Source organism: Marmota marmota, unplaced genomic scaffold (genome assembly GCF_001458135.2).
Source record: "Marmota marmota marmota unplaced genomic scaffold, marMar, whole genome shotgun sequence".
NCBI classification, from domain to species: domain Eukaryota; kingdom Metazoa; phylum Chordata; class Mammalia; order Rodentia; family Sciuridae; genus Marmota; species Marmota marmota.
Window position 1 is genome coordinate 3,217,231 of NW_026000000.1, and position 22,948 is coordinate 3,240,178.

At 35.4% G+C, this 22,948-nt stretch overlaps 1 protein-coding gene across 1 annotated transcript in view; it reads right to left on the reverse strand.

Annotated features, from left to right (window-relative positions):
* The window catches only part of Lipk (lipase family member K), a 38,153-nt gene that overhangs the window by 12,419 nt on the left and 2,786 nt on the right, over positions 1-22,948 (reverse strand). Inside the window, exons 2-6 of the mRNA XM_015498963.2 lie at positions 12,066-12,178; positions 10,435-10,552; positions 7,794-7,992; positions 6,710-6,819; positions 5,444-5,580 (exon numbers count right to left, since the gene is read on the reverse strand). Of these exons, the coding sequence (XP_015354449.1) occupies positions 5,444-5,580; positions 6,710-6,819; positions 7,794-7,992; positions 10,435-10,552; positions 12,066-12,167 (666 nt within the window). The 5' untranslated portion in view covers positions 12,168-12,178. The remainder of the gene's footprint in view (positions 1-5,443; positions 5,581-6,709; positions 6,820-7,793; positions 7,993-10,434; positions 10,553-12,065; positions 12,179-22,948) is intronic.

Genomic DNA, 22,948 nt, shown 5'->3' on the forward strand with positions numbered 1-22,948 from the left:
TACCATCCTCCACCCTCCCCCCTCCCCACCTCTCCCCTCCCCTCCCCNCCTATAGAGAACTTTTGGTAATATTGCCATTTTGATGATGTTAGTTCTGCCAATCCATGAACAGGGTATATTTTTCCATCTTCCAAGAGACTTTTTTTAACCTCTTAGAACTTTTGGAAATACCATTTACAGAAAAACTGGCATTTCTTTCTCCTGAAACTCTTTACTAACTGGCAATTATAACTAAAAACCAGTAATAACTGGCATTCATTATTTTTTTATTCCACTAATGTACTACAAAATTTTATACTATCTTTGGTAAACTGGATCCAATAAATTCTTACTAGGTATAACTTTAACTTGTTGAATTCTGAGTTTGAAAAATAGTTATATTGAGGGTTTGTGTTGAAGGATTGGAGGGAATTCTTATTTAATAGAATATTTGATATATTATGAAATTTTAATGTAAAATATAAAATACTAGGAACTAACTAATATTTCTGTCCATATCAAAGAGAAAAAGAAGAAAGGAGAGAGAGAAGGAGAGAAAGAAGGAAAGGAAGAAAGGAAGGAAGAAAAAGAGAAAGAAAAGGAAGAGGAAGAAAAATGGTAAAGAAGGAGATGAAGGAGGAGGGAAGAAAAGGAAAAGAAGGCAAGAACTACAAAATATCACACCAGTTCATATTTCTTGATTCTTTAGGTCTGGAAAATAATAAGAGACCATTGAAGATCTTATCAAATACACTTTGACTTTTTCTTCATTTTGTCATAATTACTAGGAATCTTGGATAACATATTGTCATCTATTCAAAGTTCTCAAATGTAACAACTTAAATAATGAGTTAAGAGCTGAACAAAAGGTAGGACCTAATTTTAATCATTGAACATTTTTATTTTTCATTTACCAATACTGTTTCCATGCTTTAAAAACTAGATGTGAAAAGAAATAGTCAATACATAAAAGTAATCAACCATGAAAATTTGATGTGAAAGGAAAAGGTTATATACCTCCCACAATGCACCCTAGGCGACTAACAGTTCTGGTAGTTAGCTTTCCCCAATACAGGGTTAATTAGCAGGATAGTCTCTGACTTGACTCTCCCCCTACCTATTTACCCAAAGACAAATAATTACTCCTTCATCCTAACCGAAAAGACAGGATTGCAATGCAGGCTAGTAAGACAGCACTTCCAAAGTAGCAAACATGCTAACTTGCAGGTGTAATTCCAATTTGATTCTGTAGGGGGCATGTTTGTCACATAATACTAGGAAGACAGATGTCCTCTGGTTAGCATCAGAAAAGTCACCCTTTCTTCTGGAGACATGGTTCGATGCAAGGATACATGACTTGCCCAGCAGAACATGGACTGGATTCACTCTTGTGCATGGGAATATGAAGAACCAGGACTGATTTCTTCAATTTGGCATTGAAAAAGTGGAGAAACCATTACATATAAGCAAACACTGAACTTGAGCTGCCTGATCAGATCTGTGCTCAAGTTTTGGCTCTATCACGCAATTAGCTGGATGACTTGAGAGAGATTGCTTAGCCTCACTGAGACTTAGGTCCTTATTTTTTATTTTCCTTTTTTTTTGGTACTGGTGACTAAACTACAGGGCATTCGACCACTGAGCCACATCCCCAACCCCATTTTGTATTTTATTTAGAGACAGAGTCTCATTGAGTTGCTTAGCACCTTGCTTTTTGCTGAGACTGGCTTTGAACTCGTGATCCTCCTGCTTCAACCTCCTGAAATGCTGGGATTACAGGCATATGCCACCGTGCCTGCCTAGGTTTTTATTTTAAGAGATGAAGACAATACTAAAACCCCTAAAAAAAAAATAAAAAACGATAAAGAGGAAAGGATCAAAGAAAGATATAAATAAAAAAATTTGGGAGACAATATTATAAAGATATATATGCTTAGGGGCAGAATGAAGAGTGGAAAAGAGAGAAAGGGAAATGAACAGGAGATTTGTAACACCAAATACTCTGGCTTTGAATCTAACATAAGTTTGATTAATACAATTAATAACACCAAATAATAATTAGTAAGCACCAATTAATAAACCAGATATGATGCCTAAACATATATTATCTCAGTTGCTATCCCAACTTAACAAATTTTACCCATTTTATAAATGTGAAAACTGAGGTTTAGAATGGTTAAATAACTTGTCCACTGTCATGAAGAGCAGGATGCAGAGGCAGAAGGTGAACATAGTTCTTCTTCACTCAGATTCTTATGCTTGTGCCTTATGTGAGTTAAATTTAATACAAACAGATGAACACTCAAAATTACTTACTGTATCAAAAGAAATATACTACCTGGAACATTCTTTAGCATATATCATATGTTTGCCACAAAACAAATCTCAGTTTATTCCTGAACTGTCATTGATCAAGGAAGAAATTACAAATAAAATTAAAAATCTTCTTGAAACAATGAATAATGGAAGCACAACAAATCTAAACCTATGAGATAGAGCAAAACAAGTACTGAGGGGGAAGTTTATAGTAATCAATGCCTACATCAAAAGAGCAGGAAGATCTCAAGCGAACAAGCTATTTTTGCACCACAAGAAACTAGAAAAACTAGAGCAAACCAACTTCAAAATAATAAGAATCACAGGAGAGCATGGTGGCACACACCTGTAATCACAGGGGCTCTGGAGGCGGAGGCAGGAGGATTGTGAGTTCAACCAGCCTCAGCAAAAGCAAGATGCTGAGCAACTCAGCAAGACCCTGTCTCTAAATAAAATACTAAATAGGGATGGTATGTGGCTCGGTGGTCAAGTGTTCGTGAGTTCAATCCCTGGTACCAAAATAAACAAATAAATAAATAAAATAAAATCAATCAATCACAGGAGAAATAACTAAAATTGAAACTTTAAAAAGAATATAAAAGATCATTGAAATGATCAGGTTTTTCAAAAGCATAAACAAACTTGATGGACTTTCACTTTGACAAACTAAGAAAAAAGAGAAGACTCAAATAAATAAAATCAGAGACAAGAAAGGAGCCATTGCCATTTCAACAGATACCACAGAAATATGAGGATCATATAAGATTATGATGAGCAAGTATATGCCAACAGATGGACAATCTATAAGAAATGGACAAATTCTTAGACATATACCTTGCCAGGACTGAGCAGAGCAATAAAAAGTAAAAAGAATCAATAATAAAATGTCTCCAAAGAAAAGTGCAGGACTAGATGCCTTTGCTTCTGAATTCTACCAAATATTTACAGAAGAACTAGTACAAATTCTTCTCAAATTATTCAAAAAAATTTACATGGAGGAAATTATTTTAATCTCATTTTATGAAGCCAGAATTACCCTGATACCAACACCAGATAAAGAAATAACAAAGCCAGAAAGCTAAAGGCCAATTCCTTGATAAGCAGATGGAAAAATCTTTAACAAAATACTAGCAAACCAAACCTAACAGCACATGTAAAATGTTATTTGCCATGATGGATGGAACCCATCCCAGGGATGCAAAGATGATTCACCATTATCCAAATTAATAAACATTATATACCACATCAACCAAATGAAGATCAAAAGCCATATGATCACCTCAATAGATAGAGCAAAAGCATTCAAAAAATTCAACATCATGATAAAAACTTTGAACAAATTAGGTATAAAAGGAATGTAGTTCAATATAATAAGAGCCACATGTTAAAAGACCACAGCTAACACCATACTGAATGAGGAAAATGGAGAGCTTTCTCTCTAGGATCTGAAACAAGACAGGGATGTTTCCTGTCATCATTTTAATTCAATATGGTAGTGTAATCAGTCAAAAATAAATAAATAAAGGGCATCTAATTTGTAAGGACAAGTTTGAATTATCATTATTTGCAGATGATACAATCTTTTACAAAGAAAAGACTCACCAAAGAGTCCACCAAAAGTCTATTAGAAATAATAAATGAATTTGACAAAGTTGTAGGATACATGGTTAACATGCAAAACCCAATATTGTTTCTACCTACAAATACAGAATTATCTAAAAAAGAAAAGAAAAAAAAAGAAATAAAGTAATTTCATTTAGAATAGCTACAAAAATTAAAATGTGTTAGAATAAATTTAACCAAAAAGGTAAAAGATCTCTGCAATGAAAATGATGAATCACTAATGAAAACAAATTGAACAGGACACCAAAAAAGTAGATATTTTGTGTTCATGAATTGGAAGAATCATATTGTTAATGCGTACATACTACTGAAAGAACTCTTCAGATTTAATGCAATACTAATTTAAATACCAATGACATTCTTCACAAAACTAGGAAACATTCTAAAGTTCATATAGAGATGCAAAGAAAACCAAAGCAATCTCGAGCAAAAGACTAAAACAAGAGGCATTACTCTACCAGACTTTAAAATGTAAAAGTATCTTAATCAAAACTGGATGGTATTGGTATGAAAACAGACACATAGGCTGATGAACCAAAGTAAATAGCCTAGAAGTAAATCCACACATCCATAGACAACTTATCTCAACAACTGTGCAAAGAATACGCATTAAGGAAAGGTTAGCTTCTTCAATAAATGGTGCTGCGAGAATTGGACATCCACACGTGGATGAGTGAAGCTAGACTCTATTTCTCACCATATACAAACATCAACTCAAAATAGATTAAAGCTTAAATGCAAGAACTGAAACTCAGGAAGCACAGAGAAAATACTTTAGGACATTGGAATGTGCAAGGATTTTTTATATATTTGATACCCAAAAAGCACAGGAAAAAATAGACACAAGAGATTGTGTCACACTAAGTAACTTCTGCACAGTGAAGGAAACAATCAACAGAGTGAGAAGACAATCTAGACAACAAGAGAAATATTCTCAGATTTAATCTAACAAGAGATCAATATCCAAGACATGTAAGAAACTCAAGTCAATAGAATATAGTCTAATTTTAAAAATAGGCAATAGACATTTCTTAAAAGAAGACATGCAAATAGCCAACAGGGGTATGAAAAATTGCTCAACCGTCACTCATCTTCAGGGAAATGGAAATTAAAGCCACAATGAGTTATCACTTCACTCCACTTAGAATAACTATTACCAAAAGGATAAAAGATAGCGAGTGCTGGTGAGGATTGGTGGGAATGTAAATTAGTACAGCCATTATGGAAGACAGTATAGAAGTTCCTCAAACCAACAACAATCAATCAAATCAGCTCTCACTTTAGCTGTGATTGAGGGACGAGATGAAAAAGAAACTTCTAGACATAGATGAAGACACCAGGGTAGAATGGCATCAAAATGAGCTCCCTGAACCCTGCTAATAAAAGTATTCCTTATCAATACACCGACAAGGATACCTCAGAAATCTATTATATTCTCATATGTCTGTAAATTGTCATTTGTCTTCTTTTGAAATCAGTGGAAACCTATATATTATTTCAGACTTTTACTTGGGAAGTTACATACCTTGATGGTTCGCCTGGAAAGAGTTGTTAGTTTTTTTATAGGACTTCGGGTGTACTTCACCGTGACAACTGGTGCCAGTGCAAAAAATATCTTAATTCGCTTAGCCAGTTCTGGGTTGGTAGAGAATGCAATGAAAGCTGAAAGTGAATTAGACACTAGTTCATAGGTTTAAAACAATTACTTCTTTATTTTAAGTGATAGTAAAGGTAGACACATGAAAAACAACAAAACAAAAAACAACTCAGAGTAATAACCATTTGTGAGGAGGAATTTCTAAGTTTTTCAAGGATGGGAATGACTGATTCAGAATCAAGTGAGTTCTTTCATCCCAGGTCTACTTATATAGAAATGGAAGAGAGGGTTCACACTTCTCTGTGAAGTGTGGTTAAACCCAAGGGTCATTCCAGCTTGTGGTTTTGTGTCAGACAAAGACAAAGTCACGCTTGGCCTCACATTCACTAGCTGTGTGAAAGTTACCTCTCCAGTATGAGTCTCAGTTTACTCAATCTGTAAATTAGGATAATTGGATCCTTAGAGAATGTTTCATATATATGAATACACAGATATGAATATATATAAATGGATAATTCAAATTTTATATATAAATCATCCTCTAAGGATTCTTAAATTATATATATATATATCTTAAGGTATTACTTGACATTGTCAACATTAAAAGATAGCGAGTGCTGGTGAGGATTGGAAATTAGGGAAAAAACCCTAAATTCAACTATTTGTGCAATACAGATATTGGTCTCTGATGTTTGTAGTTTCCAATGAGAGAAACAGACAGAGAGAGGATGAGGTGCCTCATGGTTCTACCCACATGGCCCTACCCACATCCAGCCTACCTGTGCTTCCCTGGCAGGCAAAAGCCACATTGATTGTAAAATACAATCACAATTTTGTAATTCTCTGCTTTCTTTTTTGTGTCCTTTTCTAGACTGTGATCATCAAAGGAAGGATGGATATCATATTTATCCCCTCTTCCCCAGTATGTAACCCAAATTCTCACAAATATTCATTGGGTACATAATTGAATAAACAAAGTAATTCTCTCTTTCAGACCTATCAACCTCCAAAATTCAATGTTGGGAAAAAATTCCTTATTGTCATCCTTGTTTTCAGAAAACAGCCAGAGGATATTGTTTCCCTTTTAAAGTTCCCAAACTAGAGACTCTGCAGAGAGATACTGACCCTGTTCAGAAATATGGAAGAGCCCCCACCCCTCCCCGCATTCTCTGATCACATCAACCCCAAACACACCTATGGTGGTGCCCTGAGAGTGGCCCACATAGTAGAGTTGCTCTTGTCCAGTTTTCTCTATGATTAGATTGATTGTGGCTGGAAGGTCATATTTAGCCATCTCATCCAAACTGCCAAAAAAATAAGAACAATAAAATTGGAAAATCTATCTCGTTTTAGACCTGCAATATTTAACATTCATTGTAGACACAGATACTCTGTTTTTATAAAATATGAGACTAGAGTTAATATGTGATATTATGTATCTGAAAAACTTTTTCCAGGATCTTACTTTGATTTGACAAGACATTTTTAACAAACAGGAATCAGAGAAATTTAATTTGTAAAGGACTACTAAACTTTTCCTGTAAAGCTAGTCCTATTTCATTTACTCTCACAGCAGATTTACCAAAAAAAAAAAAAAAAAAAAAAAAGGAAAAGAAAAGACAACAGTTTTTGGAATGCTCATCTAAAATTTAGAATAATAAATCAAACAGATTCATAGACCTTAGCCTAGACTGGACTGAATCCGATTCCCGGGAAGAGTCCTGGTGATGTGTCTCTTTGTGGCCTCAGGTGCTTCTTGATTCTGTGTATAGCTTGGGAAATACTCACCTAGGAAATCATCTTGTCACTTGCTATAGTGCAATGACAGAACCACCCTGTGGTTTGTAATAAGGAAATGCCAACTGGTTTCCAAAAGGAAGGCAGGAATGAGGTAAGGAACAAGTGGCTTTGGTGACCTCCAAGGCATGATTCTTAGCTCCTATGCAAGTGCATGGGTTTGTCCCTGTAAAGAAGCAGGTCAGGCTTCTGAAGCAGACAGCACCCCAGGCACTGCTGCTGACAGCTCTCTCTTCTAACTGTTCTGTGATCAGGAGGCACCGGCCCTGGCATGCTGGCAAACACACACACACACACACACACACACACACACACGGAAGGAAGAGGTGAGGGTGAAAACCAAACAGCAATACAAAATAATAAGATTTATCCTTCTCATGGATTCTATTGGGTGCGTTGAGACCAAAGGAAAAATCAACAAGTGTTCTTGCATATAAATGAGCAAGGTACACACTTTATTTATTAACATGTTTTCCCTTACCTAAACGCCCAGTATTCTGAGGACTTGGGTGACAATTTCAGGTGCTTTCTGGACCAGGTGTTTCCTCGGCTGTTCCCCATCCATACATCATAACCACTATCTGCCAGAAGGAAAGCCAAGCTGTTGTTGGGGAGGTTACAGATCCAGTCACTGGCAGATGCAATTAAGCCATGCTGCAAATACACAACTGGTTTTGGAGCTGCAAAACACAGGCGACAAGATGTTCATGCCCAAACTTCCTTAGTGTCTACATGAAAATCCTCTTTCCTAACTTTTTAAAGTATACAAGAGAGGTTAAGACCTGAAATTTGGTGTCAGGCAAACCTGGGATCTAGACTTTTCTTAACTATTTGCTGGGCCAGTGATTTATCTTCTCTATGTCTTATCATTTATAAAACTGAGATTATGTATAATGTTTTATGCTGTGTAGGTACTGGAGTCAAATTGCCCTGGTTCAAAATCCATTTTGCCATGTATTAACCACTTTGTGGATCACTTACCTTATCTGCATAATGGGTATAGCATTTTATTTCTCAAGAAATATTTAAAAACTTTAAGGTTTTCTTGAAATAATAAAATGACAATCAAAACACCATTTGCAGAATGTTTATTGAATGCTAGGCACCATGCAGATTCTATAGGCCATTTTTTTGGCAGGAGGTGAGTACCGGGCATTGAACTCAGGGGCGCTCAACCACTGAGCCACATCCCCAACTCTTTTTTGTATTTTATTTAGAGACAGGGTCTCACTGAGTTGCTTAGCTCCTCACTGATGTTGGGGTTGGCTTTGAAAGCAGGATCCTCCTGCCTCAGCCTCCCAAACCCCTGGGATAAGAGGCGAGCAAAATTCAAGGCCATAAATAGAATTTCACACAATGTAAAATTGTTAACTGGATCTAAAAATACTATTTCCAAGGTAAAATTGAAACATTTTTAACTAAGAAAGAAAAAAGATGCCTGTGATCCCAGCTATTTAGATTGCAAGTTTGAGGCCAGCCTGGGTAACTCTGTGAGACCCTGTCTCAGATAAAAAATGAAAAGGACTGACGATATAGCTCACTGGTAGTGTCCCTGGGGTCATTCCTTGGTAGCACCAATAAAAGGGAGAGAAAAGAAAGAAGAGGAGGAGGGTAAGGGGAGAGTGGTGTTGAAAAAGAAAGTGAGGGAAGAAGAAGTAATTAAGTAACTAGAATCTTTCTCTTCTCTCTCTCTCTCTCTCTCTCTCTCTCTCTCTCTCTCTCTCTCTTCTTTCTTTCTCCAGGGATTGAACCCAGGGGCGCTTAACCACTGAGCCATATCCCTAGCCCTAGTTTTATTTATTTTTAGAGACAGGGTCTTGCTAAGTTGCTTAGGGCCTTGTTAAATTGCTGAGGCTGACTTTGAGCTTGTGATCTCCTGCCTCAACCTCTCAAGCCACTGGGATTATAGGTGTGCACCACCATGCATGGCTCTCTTCTTTATAAATAGTTTGTGATGCCATGTTGGTACCTCAAAACCCTATGTCAGGTCCCTTTTGGAACTAGACTTGATGTTCTGAGAGTGAGTATGCTAACTTAATTCTCAGAGAGACTTAGTATTTTCAAAGTAAGAAACTAATGTTCATGTCCATCTAGTCACGTTTTGGAGAGAAGGGAAAGAGTGTTATTAGCACTGCCAAAGTCACGACCTGCCAGGTAGCTGACATAGCTCATATCTGTCAATGATCTGAGCCCTCAAGCAGCTGTTTGTTGTAGATATTTCTATTGGGTACATTTTAGCAGCTATGGAGCAGAAACGAAAAAATGTCCAAGGCCATTTAAAAGATGTAAAGATTTAAAATACTCTCCTGAGTATTTTACAAAAGCATTGGAGTTATTCTGGCAAATAGTTGACTCTATAAAATCAGAAGCATCATTATTTCCCTCTCTTTTTAAAAATCTAGATTTTTCTTTAATCCTTCTGATATTGAGAAGTTTTGTTCTACAACATACCAGAGAAGAACAGGGGCTGAGAAAATGAGAGAAAAAAGTAAACGGTGTTTACCAAATGGATTTCCCCCTACCTACAGACAGCAACCTTCATGTAGGGAGTTAGAAATGACCCTTTTATAAAATTTAAGCAAAGAATTATTAAGGTCATATTTACTTCACAAAGGTAAAATCACACTGTCTTGAGTAGAGAGTGATTATAAGTAGCAGTGATTGCCATTTAGAGGTATGGTAGTAGTATCACTAGATTGAGTGACTAAAGCTGAGAGAAGCTTTCAGATTAGAGAGAAATTTAGAAGGCATAATTGATAGTCTTTAGTGACTGGCTGTAAAACAAGAGCTGAGGAAAAAAAAAAGTGGTGTCCAGAATGGCTCCTAGGTTTCTGATTTTCAAAACCGTACTCTGGTATCACTGAAATAAGACACAATTTTTTTTTGTTGTTGTTGTTGTATGTCTCTTGTTTGTTTGAGAAGAGGACAAGATAAAATAAATGGTGCATATGAAAATGATTTAAAACTTCAAAAAGTTATACAAGGAAAATTGGGGGACAATTTCCTTACTCAAATGAAGGACTGCAACCTATTTTAGAATGAAAGCCTTTCTGCTGCTACCAGGATGCTACCAGGCATTCATGCTTTAGGTGTTTTTCCTTTCATAACAAAACAAATCATACCAGTTTTCCTTGGGCATCTTCTTCCATGAGGAATCCTATAAGTTCCAAGGATATAGCCATCCTTTGTCACAACATCATACTTTTCACAAGGATAACCCCAGTAAGAAATAATCTGACTCTAGAACAGGGAAAGAAAAATACAAATTGTGATATCATCTCTTACATTTTTTGCACATATTGAAATATAATAGTATTTTAAGTTGCAACTTCATGTTCATCAATCTATATGTTGGGACAGTATACGATGGGGAAAATTAGGATGATTTAAGGGTTTCTAGAAGGGATTGCAAAGGCATAGGTAAGGCAGGGTGGGATGACTCCACGTGCCGGTTTCTACATCCCAGACTGCTCAGGACAGTATGTAGTTTTGCCTGTTGACCTAGAATTATTAATACACATTATTTCATTCTCAAAATGTTCTGATACAAATTTGTGTGGCCATCTAATGAATGAGACCACAGGATTGTGCAGTACCTTGTTGTTTATAATTGAGCAGAAAGGGCAACATTGAGGGAGATAGCTAGTTGAATTTGATTTTCACGGGGTTGAAGGTAGGGCAGTAAAAATACCTGACCTCATTCTCCCCTTTTTTATATAACTTGTGCTTAAGATTTTCATTAGCAAAATGGATCTGAAAATCAAAGATGAAGGGAGCTTTTCAACCTAGTCCTTATAGATCAGCCTCTTGGGCAAAGAGAAAGGTATTAAAGAACTGAGGTTGTTAGAAGGGTCAGTAGAAGATACCCAACCACAGATACACAAGAAAGAGGATGCTGTGGGATATCTTCTGCATAGAGCTTTCTATGTCCTGTCTCATTAATCCTTACAAGAGACCTTTCAGATAGAATTGTACCGATTTTACAGTTGAGAAATATGAAGTTCAGGAAGATTAGTGATTTGTCCAAGATTATAAACTAGGAAAAGATAAAAACAAGATTGATTACAGAAAAAAATTCAATTTCTTATAATAAAACCATGCATTTGCCTCTATCAGCACATAGATGTGTGCATAATTTATGAGGCTATCTAAAATAGAGGTTAAGAACCCAGATTCTGAAGAGAGACTATCTACCACTGAATTCCTGTTCTGCTTCTTATTAGCTGTTACTCTAGGAAAGTTACTTAACCTTTCTGTGCTCATTTTACTGTTGAGATAATAATAGTATCTCCTCACACATATGTTGTGAGGATTATCTGTAATAGATGTAAGACAGTGTCTGGAACAAAGAAAGTTTTTTTTAAAAAATGTTTGTTATTCTTACAATCATTATAAAAGGATGAAAAGCCAAAAAGCACTCAGACTAGCAAGGAAAAATTGTGCTTTACTATGGGAGGAAGAGGAAAACTTGAATTTGAGGACATACATTCATGGACTGTGAGTTCGGCAGTGTGGTAGTAGGTCTAGGAAGCCACCATTAGATGGTAACTCAAACCACCAGGAGAGAGAATATTGCTGCACCAATTTAGGTTACAACTCCTGGATTAGTTAGCCATGCCAAGGAACGCGGGAGAAAGCACAGATTTAGGCACTGGAAGAATTGCTGAAAACCAGACCGTCACACCAATTGTAACTAAAATGATGACTAATTAATAATTCCTATCTTAATGGGCTTTTTCAATGCGTGACTTACAATATTCATATTAGCTTCAGGATTTGTAATGCTTCCTTTCTTACAACCATATATAGGTCCAAGAAGAAGCACCCAGCATGCTGTTGCTAAAAGCTGCCACATTTGGAGTATGCCTGGGAAAGGAAATATTAACGGATTTGTCATCAAAGAGAAATTCTGCAAAATGAAATCTGGTGTATTCTTTTTATAATACTATTTTATTTACACTACTATGGGAGAGAACAAAAAACATATACTTCTAGGATATGCTTTAGCAAGTAACATACAGAATTATTCAGAAATCATTCCATGAAAAATTTTGTATGGAAGAAAGGAAGGAATTGATAACATCTTTAATTCAGGGCTATATCTATTGGAAAAATAATAGGGACATTTTTAAAAGTCAGACTTCTCTCTCAGGGCATTGAAAATTACATGTCCTGGTTTCTGCTTGAATGATTGGCATTTTGAGGCTTTGGAATCAGTTATTGGCCAGATGATCTTGGTGTCCCTGGGGTAGAGCAGATCCTGCTCTCTTCTGAAATCTCCAAGTTAGAGAGCATGTGAGGACTTGTAATGGTGCAAGGGAAGAGGACTATGTAACTAGCACAGTATGCTGCTTGTAGGAAGAGCTGGAATCTCCCAGGGTGGCACCAGAAGGAACAGGTTGTTTTTTGTAACCATGACGTAGAGCCCAAAAGCTACCTTTGTTTCAGCCTTCCAGGTAATGGAGCTGGATATAAAAGGGTGACACACCCAAGCCAGAGAAGTCTCCATGTGTCTCATTTTGTAAGGAGGAGCAAGCCAAATCCAAAGAGCTTCTTTTCAGGCACCTCTTAACAGGGTGTGCTTCCCTGCTTGGCCCAATCTAAGCCTTATATTATTAACCATAATTGTTGGGTAAGTCTGCCTGATTGAGGTACCTCTCCTTAATGATAACTCCAAGAGTCCTCATTTCTTTGACCTGTTTCTATGACAGTTCCCTGATGAATATTGTCTTCTTCTGTGTCCCATGTTGACATAATGCTTGTTCTCACTAACATCTATAATGATATTACACTAAGAGGAGATATTATAATTTCCAGGAGATTTTCAGTCTTCAAAGATGAGACTATTGGTCTCAGATACCCACATTAAATCAATATAGGTTAATATAAATATAATCAATAATAGATATGTTGATCTATCACTCTAAATCAGCTTCACACTGCTGATCTGTAAAACATGTCTCCAATGGGTATTTGTAAAAAGGCTTCATGTGTAATCTTAAGTGAAACTACATATGATTAATACAATTAACATATATTAATCTATGTTTGTATGTATATATTACATATATGACTTTATTAGAGAGTCATATAGAAATGCTCTAAGTATGACTTACAATTTTATTTGCTGTTATGATTTTACTGCTTGAATAACACCAATTAAACATATTATGACCTAGATTATAATATGTTTAATTACAATTTTGATATTTGTTTATTTCTCTACTCACTATACCACACACATACAGAAATCTGTGTAATGCAGGGAAAGCTAAAAAAAGATGCAAATAGCTCCAACTCAGAACCTTGTCTTTCAAAAGTTTCTTCAGGAAGATACCTCCATGACCATGGATAGAGCTGCTACAGTCTTACCCAGATTTGGTTGCAAATGATAATATCAGTATATGGCTGTATGTATTTTCCCCTAGCTATTGAAGTCAGGGGTAATTATAAAACTTTCAAAAAAATATTGTCTTATTGCATTTTTTGTTTCAAACTAAGTTTAAATATTTCACATCAAATGCTTGTGGCTTATATATAGGCAGCTCCCATAAGTAATGCATTTTACATTGACATGTATATTGATGATAATATCAAGGATACCAATTTCTCAACAAAGATTATCAGAAATAATAGAGATCTTCATTCCACACTTCTCATTGCCCCATAATAGGAACTGTCAGGTTCATCAAACAGACATTCAACCAGAATTCATGCCCATGCTTAGATAGTATATGTGATTAATCCACATCCTAATTCTCCACTATGGTCAGAAATGAGGGAGAGAGTTGGCTAGAATATGCAGGTACAAGCACCCTACAGGGAGCTCTAATGTGCTTTGGTTGGGAAAGGACATGAAGCCCAGTGTTTACATATGACTCTCTGATGAATCTGTTTGCTCAATGGCAACATAATGGTAATAATGAGTGGTTTTTGAAAAGTTTGGAGTTGAAATTCTGGCTCTGTCCTTCAGAGATTAAGTTAGTCATGAAAATATTGCTCTCAGATTCTTAACTGCAGGAAGCAGAACTGGACGTCACCCACAGCTCCTCTTCTCTCAAACCTATCACTTCTTCCACCAAAGCCACACACTGGAGACACTTTACAAGTATTGGCAATTATAGTTGTTGTTATTATTATTAGTCACGAGACTATCATTAGTCAATTTAACTTCCCTTGAGACTTAATTTCCTTACCTATATCATTGTGATAGTATCACCTACCTATGGGGTTATCTCCCAATAATAAATAATGACACAGCGAATAAGATGACAATGTCTATAAAACATCTATGATATTTGACTCTGAATAAATGGTAGCTATTGTTATAACATATCTTGTATTATTCTAATAATGTTTGGCTCTGAATAATGGTGGCTATTGTTATATCTATCACTCAGTGATTCTTTCAGATGTGTATGTCTTGCTCTCCACCTCTGTCACAGGCTTCTTTAAAGGCAAGAACCACCTTCTATACTTTGCTTGCATTCATATTGTTCTTATCATTTGTGTCTCTAGCCTTCTTCATACAGCTTTGTCTTAACACAATTCTTTCAATTGAATTGTGAAAAATGACAGCATATTTTGTATAATACTTCTCAGATATGAACATGTAAGAGCAGTTAAGAATTTGTTTTCATTACTTTGATCAATAATTTTCAATTTTGACTACATAGAATGCCCTACCTACTTAATCTATAATTTTTATACCATGGTTTGAGCATATACATGTTTAATCTTTGTAATTATTATTTTTTCCACAGATAGTAAATGTCAATTTAAAATTTTGGCAAGATCAACTTTACTCATTTTTTTAACTCATTCTTATTCCCTCTAATAAAATTATTCTCAATAAATTAATTGATAGGAAATTCTTCAAAGTATTCTGCAAATAGACATTATAAAGCTCAGGCACAGTATAACTCATGAGAAGATTAAAACAGAGCAGCAGTTTTGTCTTAACAGATTTTAGTATTGAATTCTTATTCCTGACAAAATAGAAAATGAATTAGAGCCCAGAAATATGACAATATCTTTTGTATGCAGGTTACTTGCCAAGAAAATAAAAGAAATTTAAAACAAAGCCAAAGACTATACTTTCAGGGATCATTTCCATAGTTGATCACTAAAACAAAGCCTATGGAAACATGGCCAATAAAATGTAAGTAAAATGTGTGACATCTTCACAGCGCAAGGAAGTTATGAAAATTATGTATTTATATATGTAATATAAATTATATATTTACAATCATGTACATAATTGTAAAAGGAAGCCAAGTGTAACATCAATAAAAGCCATGATCATATCTCTTATCATCAGTGACAGCAAAAATTTTTGTTTCATCTTTTCTTGATCAGTCTGTTCAAAAAGATTGAAATAAGAAATCTCTATCCATAGGAAGATAGAGTATGTGGGAGGTAGAAAACATGTAGTAGATAATCATTTGGAGAAAAGGATAAAAGATCCATTATTATTTATGAGGATAAAACATCCAATATTATTTATATGAATGTAGAGGCAAAGCAACTAGATAAAAGAGCCTCCTTTCCACCCTGAAGAGAGAAAAGTTAGAAAGAGGTGGAGGGAAGGAAGAAAGGAAAAGGTAATGTAGGAAAAAAGTGAGAGGAAGGGAGGAAGGGAGGAAGGAAGGGAGGAATTGTACAGAAAACAACAAAAGTGTACATAATTGTAAAAGGCCATCTGGGTGCTATTATTTTATTTAACTTCTGACTTAATTATCTATGTTTGAGCAATTCCCCGTGTCTAGTTGTTGGTGAATAATACTCCCAGTAGACACAAAATACACTTGAATTATTATTTCTCTATATTTCTGAGATGTTAGCCATAAGCTTATGGCATCATACATTCAGCTTATTTTTCATTCTGTTTATCATATTACAAAGTATTTTCCCAGCTGTGCAAAGAGTTGGTGGAGTTTATTATCCTCTTCTTGACCGTAATGTAGAATTAGAAGTTCCTGGGAATGATGAAAGAGCTTAGAGGAAGACTAAAAGGCAGAGATCAAGACCTACAGTTTGGGCCTTCCTTTTCCTATCATGGGTAATACATGGGGCCAAAATGTCATGCCCTGAAGAGCCTATCTTATAAGGCTGTTGCAGTTTTTGAAAGACCTCATGTTAAAAGGTAGCCTATTTAACTCATGAACAATTACAAAATCCAGGAATCTAAGGCAGGATGCATCTTCATTTTTAGGAAGACATAAGAGCAGATGGATGCCTTTGCTGCATTTCCAAATTCATACCAAGCCTGACCTCTCCTTTGATATCCCTTGAATGAATATATCTGGAAGCCCTTAGAAAATAATGGAAGCAGGCAGAAGGACGTTCCAAAGGAATCTGGTATTCACAACCAGGTACTTCGCAGAGGCTTTGAGAACTTGTTCTTGAGTTTATTATTTAAAGAAACTAGCTGACAAAACAGATAAATCCCAGGGTCTCACAGGTGGAATCTCTCCTGCTGTCTCTTGGTTACCTGCCCCTTCCTGTGCTTCCCAGGTTTGACTCCCAGCTCCATCATTTGCCAGCCACACCCACATGTCTCCACCTGCCCCCCACCTAGCAGCATGATGTGTTCTGTCCACTGAGCACTCTTCACCCCCAAACTCATTCCCTCAAGTAGCTCTCACTAACCACAGGCTTTTATACATTTTCTAGATGAAAAGTAAGTATAAGTACATGAGCTCTACCTTGATAGGTCATCTGGGCTCTCATCCCACATTTTCTTGAACCAAATCCACTTAAATTTCTTTTTGGAAACTTTAATACAACATACCCCCTGAATAAAATCACCCTCTTTTCCTCTTTCCAGACTACTTTTCTCTTTTCAATTCTAAACTGCTTTTCCCCTAATCCTGAGAGTAGGAACTTAGAAATTTTCTTATATTCTCTGATTTCTGCATACCCTATAACCAATCTATTACTAAATAATAATGCTCTTCTTTCAGTTTTCTTTTCAGAACCTAGCTCAACATTTACTTTTTTCTTTCAATCTTCAAAAAACAGTTTCAATTACTACTGTTACCTCTCCGATGTAGTATCTCCACCCAATGCCTGTATCATTATCCTGAACTCTTGATTAGTCTTTCCTTCTTTCATTCTTTATGACTCAAATCACAGGGTACAATACTGCAGTCCTGAGATAGGTATATCATATATCATCAAGAAAAGAATCAAGACAGCGTGCTAAAAACTATTTGCTCATCCTAAAGGAAGGCAGGTAAAGAAGGTAAGAGGAAAAGAAAGAGGAAGAAAGGAATGGAGAGAAAGAAGAGGTGAAGAGAAAGAAGGAAATTGGAAAACAAACAGTAAGAGGTCCAGATGGCAGACTTAAATCCAATTTTATCAAAAATTACATTGTTAATGCACAAAACATTCCAATTAAAATACAGAAATTACCAGACAATAAGAAAGCAAAGCCCAAATACACTCTTTCAACAAGTGGTGTACTTCAAATATAAATGAAAACAGATTGAAAATAAAAGAATTCAAGAAGTATACCATGTAAACAGTATATACAAGAAAGCTGATATAGCCGTACCAGAAAAAAATAGGCTTCAAGACACAAAGATTATCAGAGCTAGAGGGCTATTTCAAAATATTCATTCATATGGAAGACAAAAGTCTATTCAGCAAGAAGATAATTAGGCATCTAATAGTATCACTTAGAATATATGAAGAAAAAACTGACTGACAGGACTAAATGGAATTTAGTTTCATAATTGGAGATTTTGACATCTCTCTTTCAATAGCTGAAATTATTGGGGCTCAGTATTGGGACCCCAAGGTATGAAGCTCTACCATGCTGAGTATTTTGAAGTAAAAGAGCTTGGAAATCTTCAGAAGCAAATTCTCTCTCCCTGACTTCCTACTCCCTGTTTCTCACCCTTTCTCCCTTCCCCTCACCCAAGTCATAGAAAGCTGGTCATAGGAACCAGAATTCTTCCCCGATGCATGTCATGAAAACTAGAAGGCCTACAAAACAAGCCATGAGGCATAGAAAGGTTATTCTCTCCTTTCCCCCTTCTTTCTTGGAGACTCTCATTCGAGAAGAATCCTACACTATACCTGGGAGGAAGGAATGCTACACAGAGGCGAAGAAGAATCTGAACAGTCAAGTCCTGCTGGGTTTCCCCTCTTGAGTCTGTTAACATTACATCATATCTTTGTGTCCAATCACATTTAGAACACGTGTCCATTGTTCATCAAATTCAAGCAGAAAAACAGTTTTCCCTAGGTCTTGGGGTCTTTAGTTTTGAAATCTCCCATGTCATATAACACTTTGATTGAATAAGTTTATTATGCTCTTTTCTTATCAACCTGTCTTTTATTATGGAAGAATTGACCATGACCTGTATGATCAGTGAGGAAAGGCATCACATCTTTCTAGTTCCTATAGTTTCTGGGACCAAATGGGAGGTGACTGAGACACATGACATGCTCCAGAGTTTGCAGATGAGATTTAGAGGCAGATGATAAAAAGCTGAAAAAGAAAATTTAGGATTTCTTTTTTGAACAAAGGTCCGCTTCCCCAGATCTCTTAACTGTAGTGCCTAGGCAAGAATGGAAGGTAATGGTTTTTTTTTCTTTTTATTGATTTTTTAAAAATAAATGATGGTGGAATGCATTACAATTCTTATTACACATATACAGCACAATTTTTCATATCTCGGGTTGTATATAGAGTATGTTGACACCAATTGGTGTCTTCATACATGTACTTTGGATAATGATGTCCACCACATTCCACCATCCTTGCTAACCCCCTGCTTCCTCTCTTTCCCTCCCAGCCCTCTGCCCTATCTAGAGATTGTCTATTCCTCCCATGCTCTCCCTCCCTACCCCACTGTAAATCAGCCTCCTTCTACCAGAGAAAACATTTGGCATTTGGTTTTTTAGGATTGGCCAACTTCACTTAGCATTATCTTCTCCAGTGCCATCCATTTACCTGCAAATGCCATGATTTTATTCTCTTTTATTGCTGAGTAAGATTCCATTGTGTATATATGCCACATTTTTTTATCCATTCATTTACTCAAGGGCATCTAGGTTGATTCCATAGTTTAGCTATTGTAAATTGTGCTGCTATCAATATTGATGTGGTTGTGTCCCTGTAGTATGCTGATTTTAAGTCTTTTGGGTATAGGCTGAGGAGAGGAATAGCTGGGTCAAATGGTGGTTCTGTCCCCAGATTTCCAAGGAATCTCCACGCTGCTTTTCATATTGGCTGCACCAATTTGCAGTCCCACCAGCAGTGTATGAGTGTATCTTTTTCCTTACATCCTCGTCAACACTTATTGTTGTCTGTCTTCATAATAGCTGCCATTCTGACTGGAATGAGATGATATCTTAGAGCAGTTTTGATTTGCATTTCTTTAATTGCTAGAGATAATGAACATTTTTTTCATATGTTTGTTGATTGTATATCCTTTTCTGAGAAGTGTCTGTTCAGGTCCTTGGCCCATTTATTGATTGGGTGGTTTTTTTTTTTTGGTGCTTAGTTTTTTGAGTTCTTTATATACCTTAGAGATTAGTGCTCTATCTGATGTGTGAGAGGTAAAAATTTGCTCCCAGGATGTAGGTTCTCTGTTCACCTTACAGATTTTTTCTTTTGCTAAGAAGAAACTTTTTAGTTTGAATCCTTCCCATTTATTGATTCTTGGTTTTAATTCTTGTGCTACAGGAGTATTATTAAGGAAGTTGGAGCCTAATCCCACATGATGAAAATTAGGACTTACTTTTTCTTTTATTAGATGCAGAGTCTCTGGTTTAATTCCTAGGTACTTGATCCACTTTGAGTTGAGTTTTGTGCATGGTGAGAGATAAGGGTTTAATTCCATTTTGTTACATGTGGATTTCCAGTTTTCCCAGCACCATTTGTTGAAGTGGCTATCTTTTCTCCAACGCATGGTTTTGGCATCTTTGTCTAATATAAGATAATTGTAATTTTGTGGGTTAGTCTCTGTGTCCTCTATTCTGTACCATTGGTCTACCAGCATGGTATTGGTAAAGTTTTTTCTTTATTCTTTCCTTCCCAAATTCAGGTAGTCAGGAGAAAATCATTGTATGACTAGTTATTGAATATAATTTCTGGTGATTTTTTTTTCTAGAGTACTTTTGTTTCTATTGATTTCAAGGTAAAGATTTATTCTAAGCCCCAAAGTTGCCTTCTGGTCTTTCTATGGAAAAGTTTATTCTATTGAATCACCATTGGAATAAATATACTATTGAATATCCTAATTTTTAATGCCAAGTGATGGATCTTTCGAAGTGGAAAGACTTTTATATTTGAAAAAAAAGCAATCACCTTATTGGTACTTACTGAAAAATGAAAAGGAGGAAAAATTTTTTTCAGAAGTACTATAGTTATACATCATCTTTATAGGAGTAGAAAATTATTGAAAATAATTCAAACATTCATCAATAATAGATGCTCAATTTTATTTATGCAATAGAATACTATTCATTGACAATTTCAGCAGCATGGATAAATTTCACAAACATTACACTGACTGAAAGAAGCCAGACCCCAAAGAATGCATATTCTATAATTCCAATTCTGTGAAGATCAAGAACAGATCAAATTAATCTATAGGAATAGAAGTATTTATTTGCTGGAGGGGGTTGGCCATAAAGACACAAGTAGAAACCTTGAAGGTGATGGCAGTCATCTTAATCGGGGTCATTGTCAACACTCATCAAACTGTATAATTACAAGGTGCATTTTCCTGAATATAATTATACTCCATTTAAAAAGAAAAGAAAAACAAGGTTGCAAAGCAGGTGTTCCCAATGATTACTGTATTGGCATAAATTAGTGCAACTTATTTGAAAACATTGCTGTATTTACTAGAAGTTTTGGATAATATTCATATCTTATACCTCAGAAGTTCTACTCAGTATATTTATAGTAAGAAGAGAAATTCTCAATTTGAAGGTGAGGGAGGGATCTTTTTGTAAAACATTTTTTATTCTCATTGTCTGTTTTCTTTTTAATTTTTTTTTTTGTTGTTATTGATGGACCTTTATTTTTTAATATTCGGTGCTGAGGATTGAACACAGTGCCTCACACATGCTAGGCAAGTGCTCTTTTTTTTTCAATTATAGAAGGATGTCTAAACTATAATGTATGAATTGAATTTTAGATAAAGCTGTTAAATCATGCATAAAGGTGATAATATATAATAAAATGAAACATAATGATTTGTTAAATTGGGGGAAAGAATTGTCAGAAGACTTGTATATACCAGAAGTCTTTATCTTCATACTAGGATACACTAAAATTTTGAAAAAAATACATAGGCACTTAAATTGTTTTAAAAGGATCAAATTCTAGGCTTTGGACTCCCATAAAACACTCTTTTGTTATATGGATATCACCTGAGGACTTCGGGCTCTAAGCAGGGTTTTCCTTTCAAACTCCTTTCAAACAGAGGAGAACCTTATCTCCTCCACTTCTTACTATGACAAATTGTCACGAGTTGTAAAATCATTTGGGACTCCTTAACAACAACAAAAAATTTATGGCAGTATTGATATTGGGAAAGAAAGTGACTGTAAATAAAGAAAAAGTTGCTTTCCAAGGGCAATTAACTTCTGCAAACCAGTAATTTCTACTTCTTGGCTTTAAAAAATTTGGAAAAGAATCTACTCGACTTGTTAGCAGAGATCATAAGACAAATCTTGTTGATACATCATTAAGTGATTCATGATACAGAGGTACAGAAAAAATTCAAAGGAGTGAATGGCATGCAAACATAGTTTCTCAGCATTTACATCTATTCCAAAAAGTGGAAAAGATTAATGATGAATTTTGTTTCATCAATAAATAAGACAGTGGATGCATGAATTTAAAAGAAATGGTCTTTTTGTGTCATTAAGGGATGCATTATTAATAGGATCTTACCTTTAATGCTCAATTATTATTCATTAAATTTTTAATAGGTTTGTAGTTCTTTGACCATTTATATACTAATAAAGTTAAAATTAAATATCATTTAGAATGAAAATAAGAGGCAACTTTTTAGTCACATGAAATGAAAGCAATTTCAATTTCAATTTGTATGCACTTTTTTAAACATACTTTTAAAAAAGTTGTAGATAGACACAGTATCTTTATTTTTATTTATTTTTTTGTGTGGTGCTGAGGATTGAACCCAAGGCCTCACTCATGTGAGGCAAGTGCTCTACCACTGAGCCATAACCCTAGCCCCATTGTTTATGTGCTTTTTAGTACCAGAGAAAAATCTATTAATCATTAAAGACTTGTAAACATACAAATATACTACATTAGCATATGTATTTCTAGGCATACATAAAACACCTGTAGAAAAAAGTAGAATGAGAATATGAATTCAGGGACAAAAAAAAAGAAAATAAAACTTAATTAAATAAAGGAATTTTTTTCAATGGATGATATTAGGTTTCAAATTACTATTCTATTGGATTCATTAAAAAATGTAAAAAAGTGTGATGTTGCACATCTGTAATCTCAGCAACTTCAGAAGCTGAGGCAGGAGGATCACAAGTTAAATGCCAACATGGGAAACTTAGTGGAACTGTCTCAAAATATAAAAATGGCTGCAGATATAGCTCAGTTTTAGAGTATCCCTGGATTCA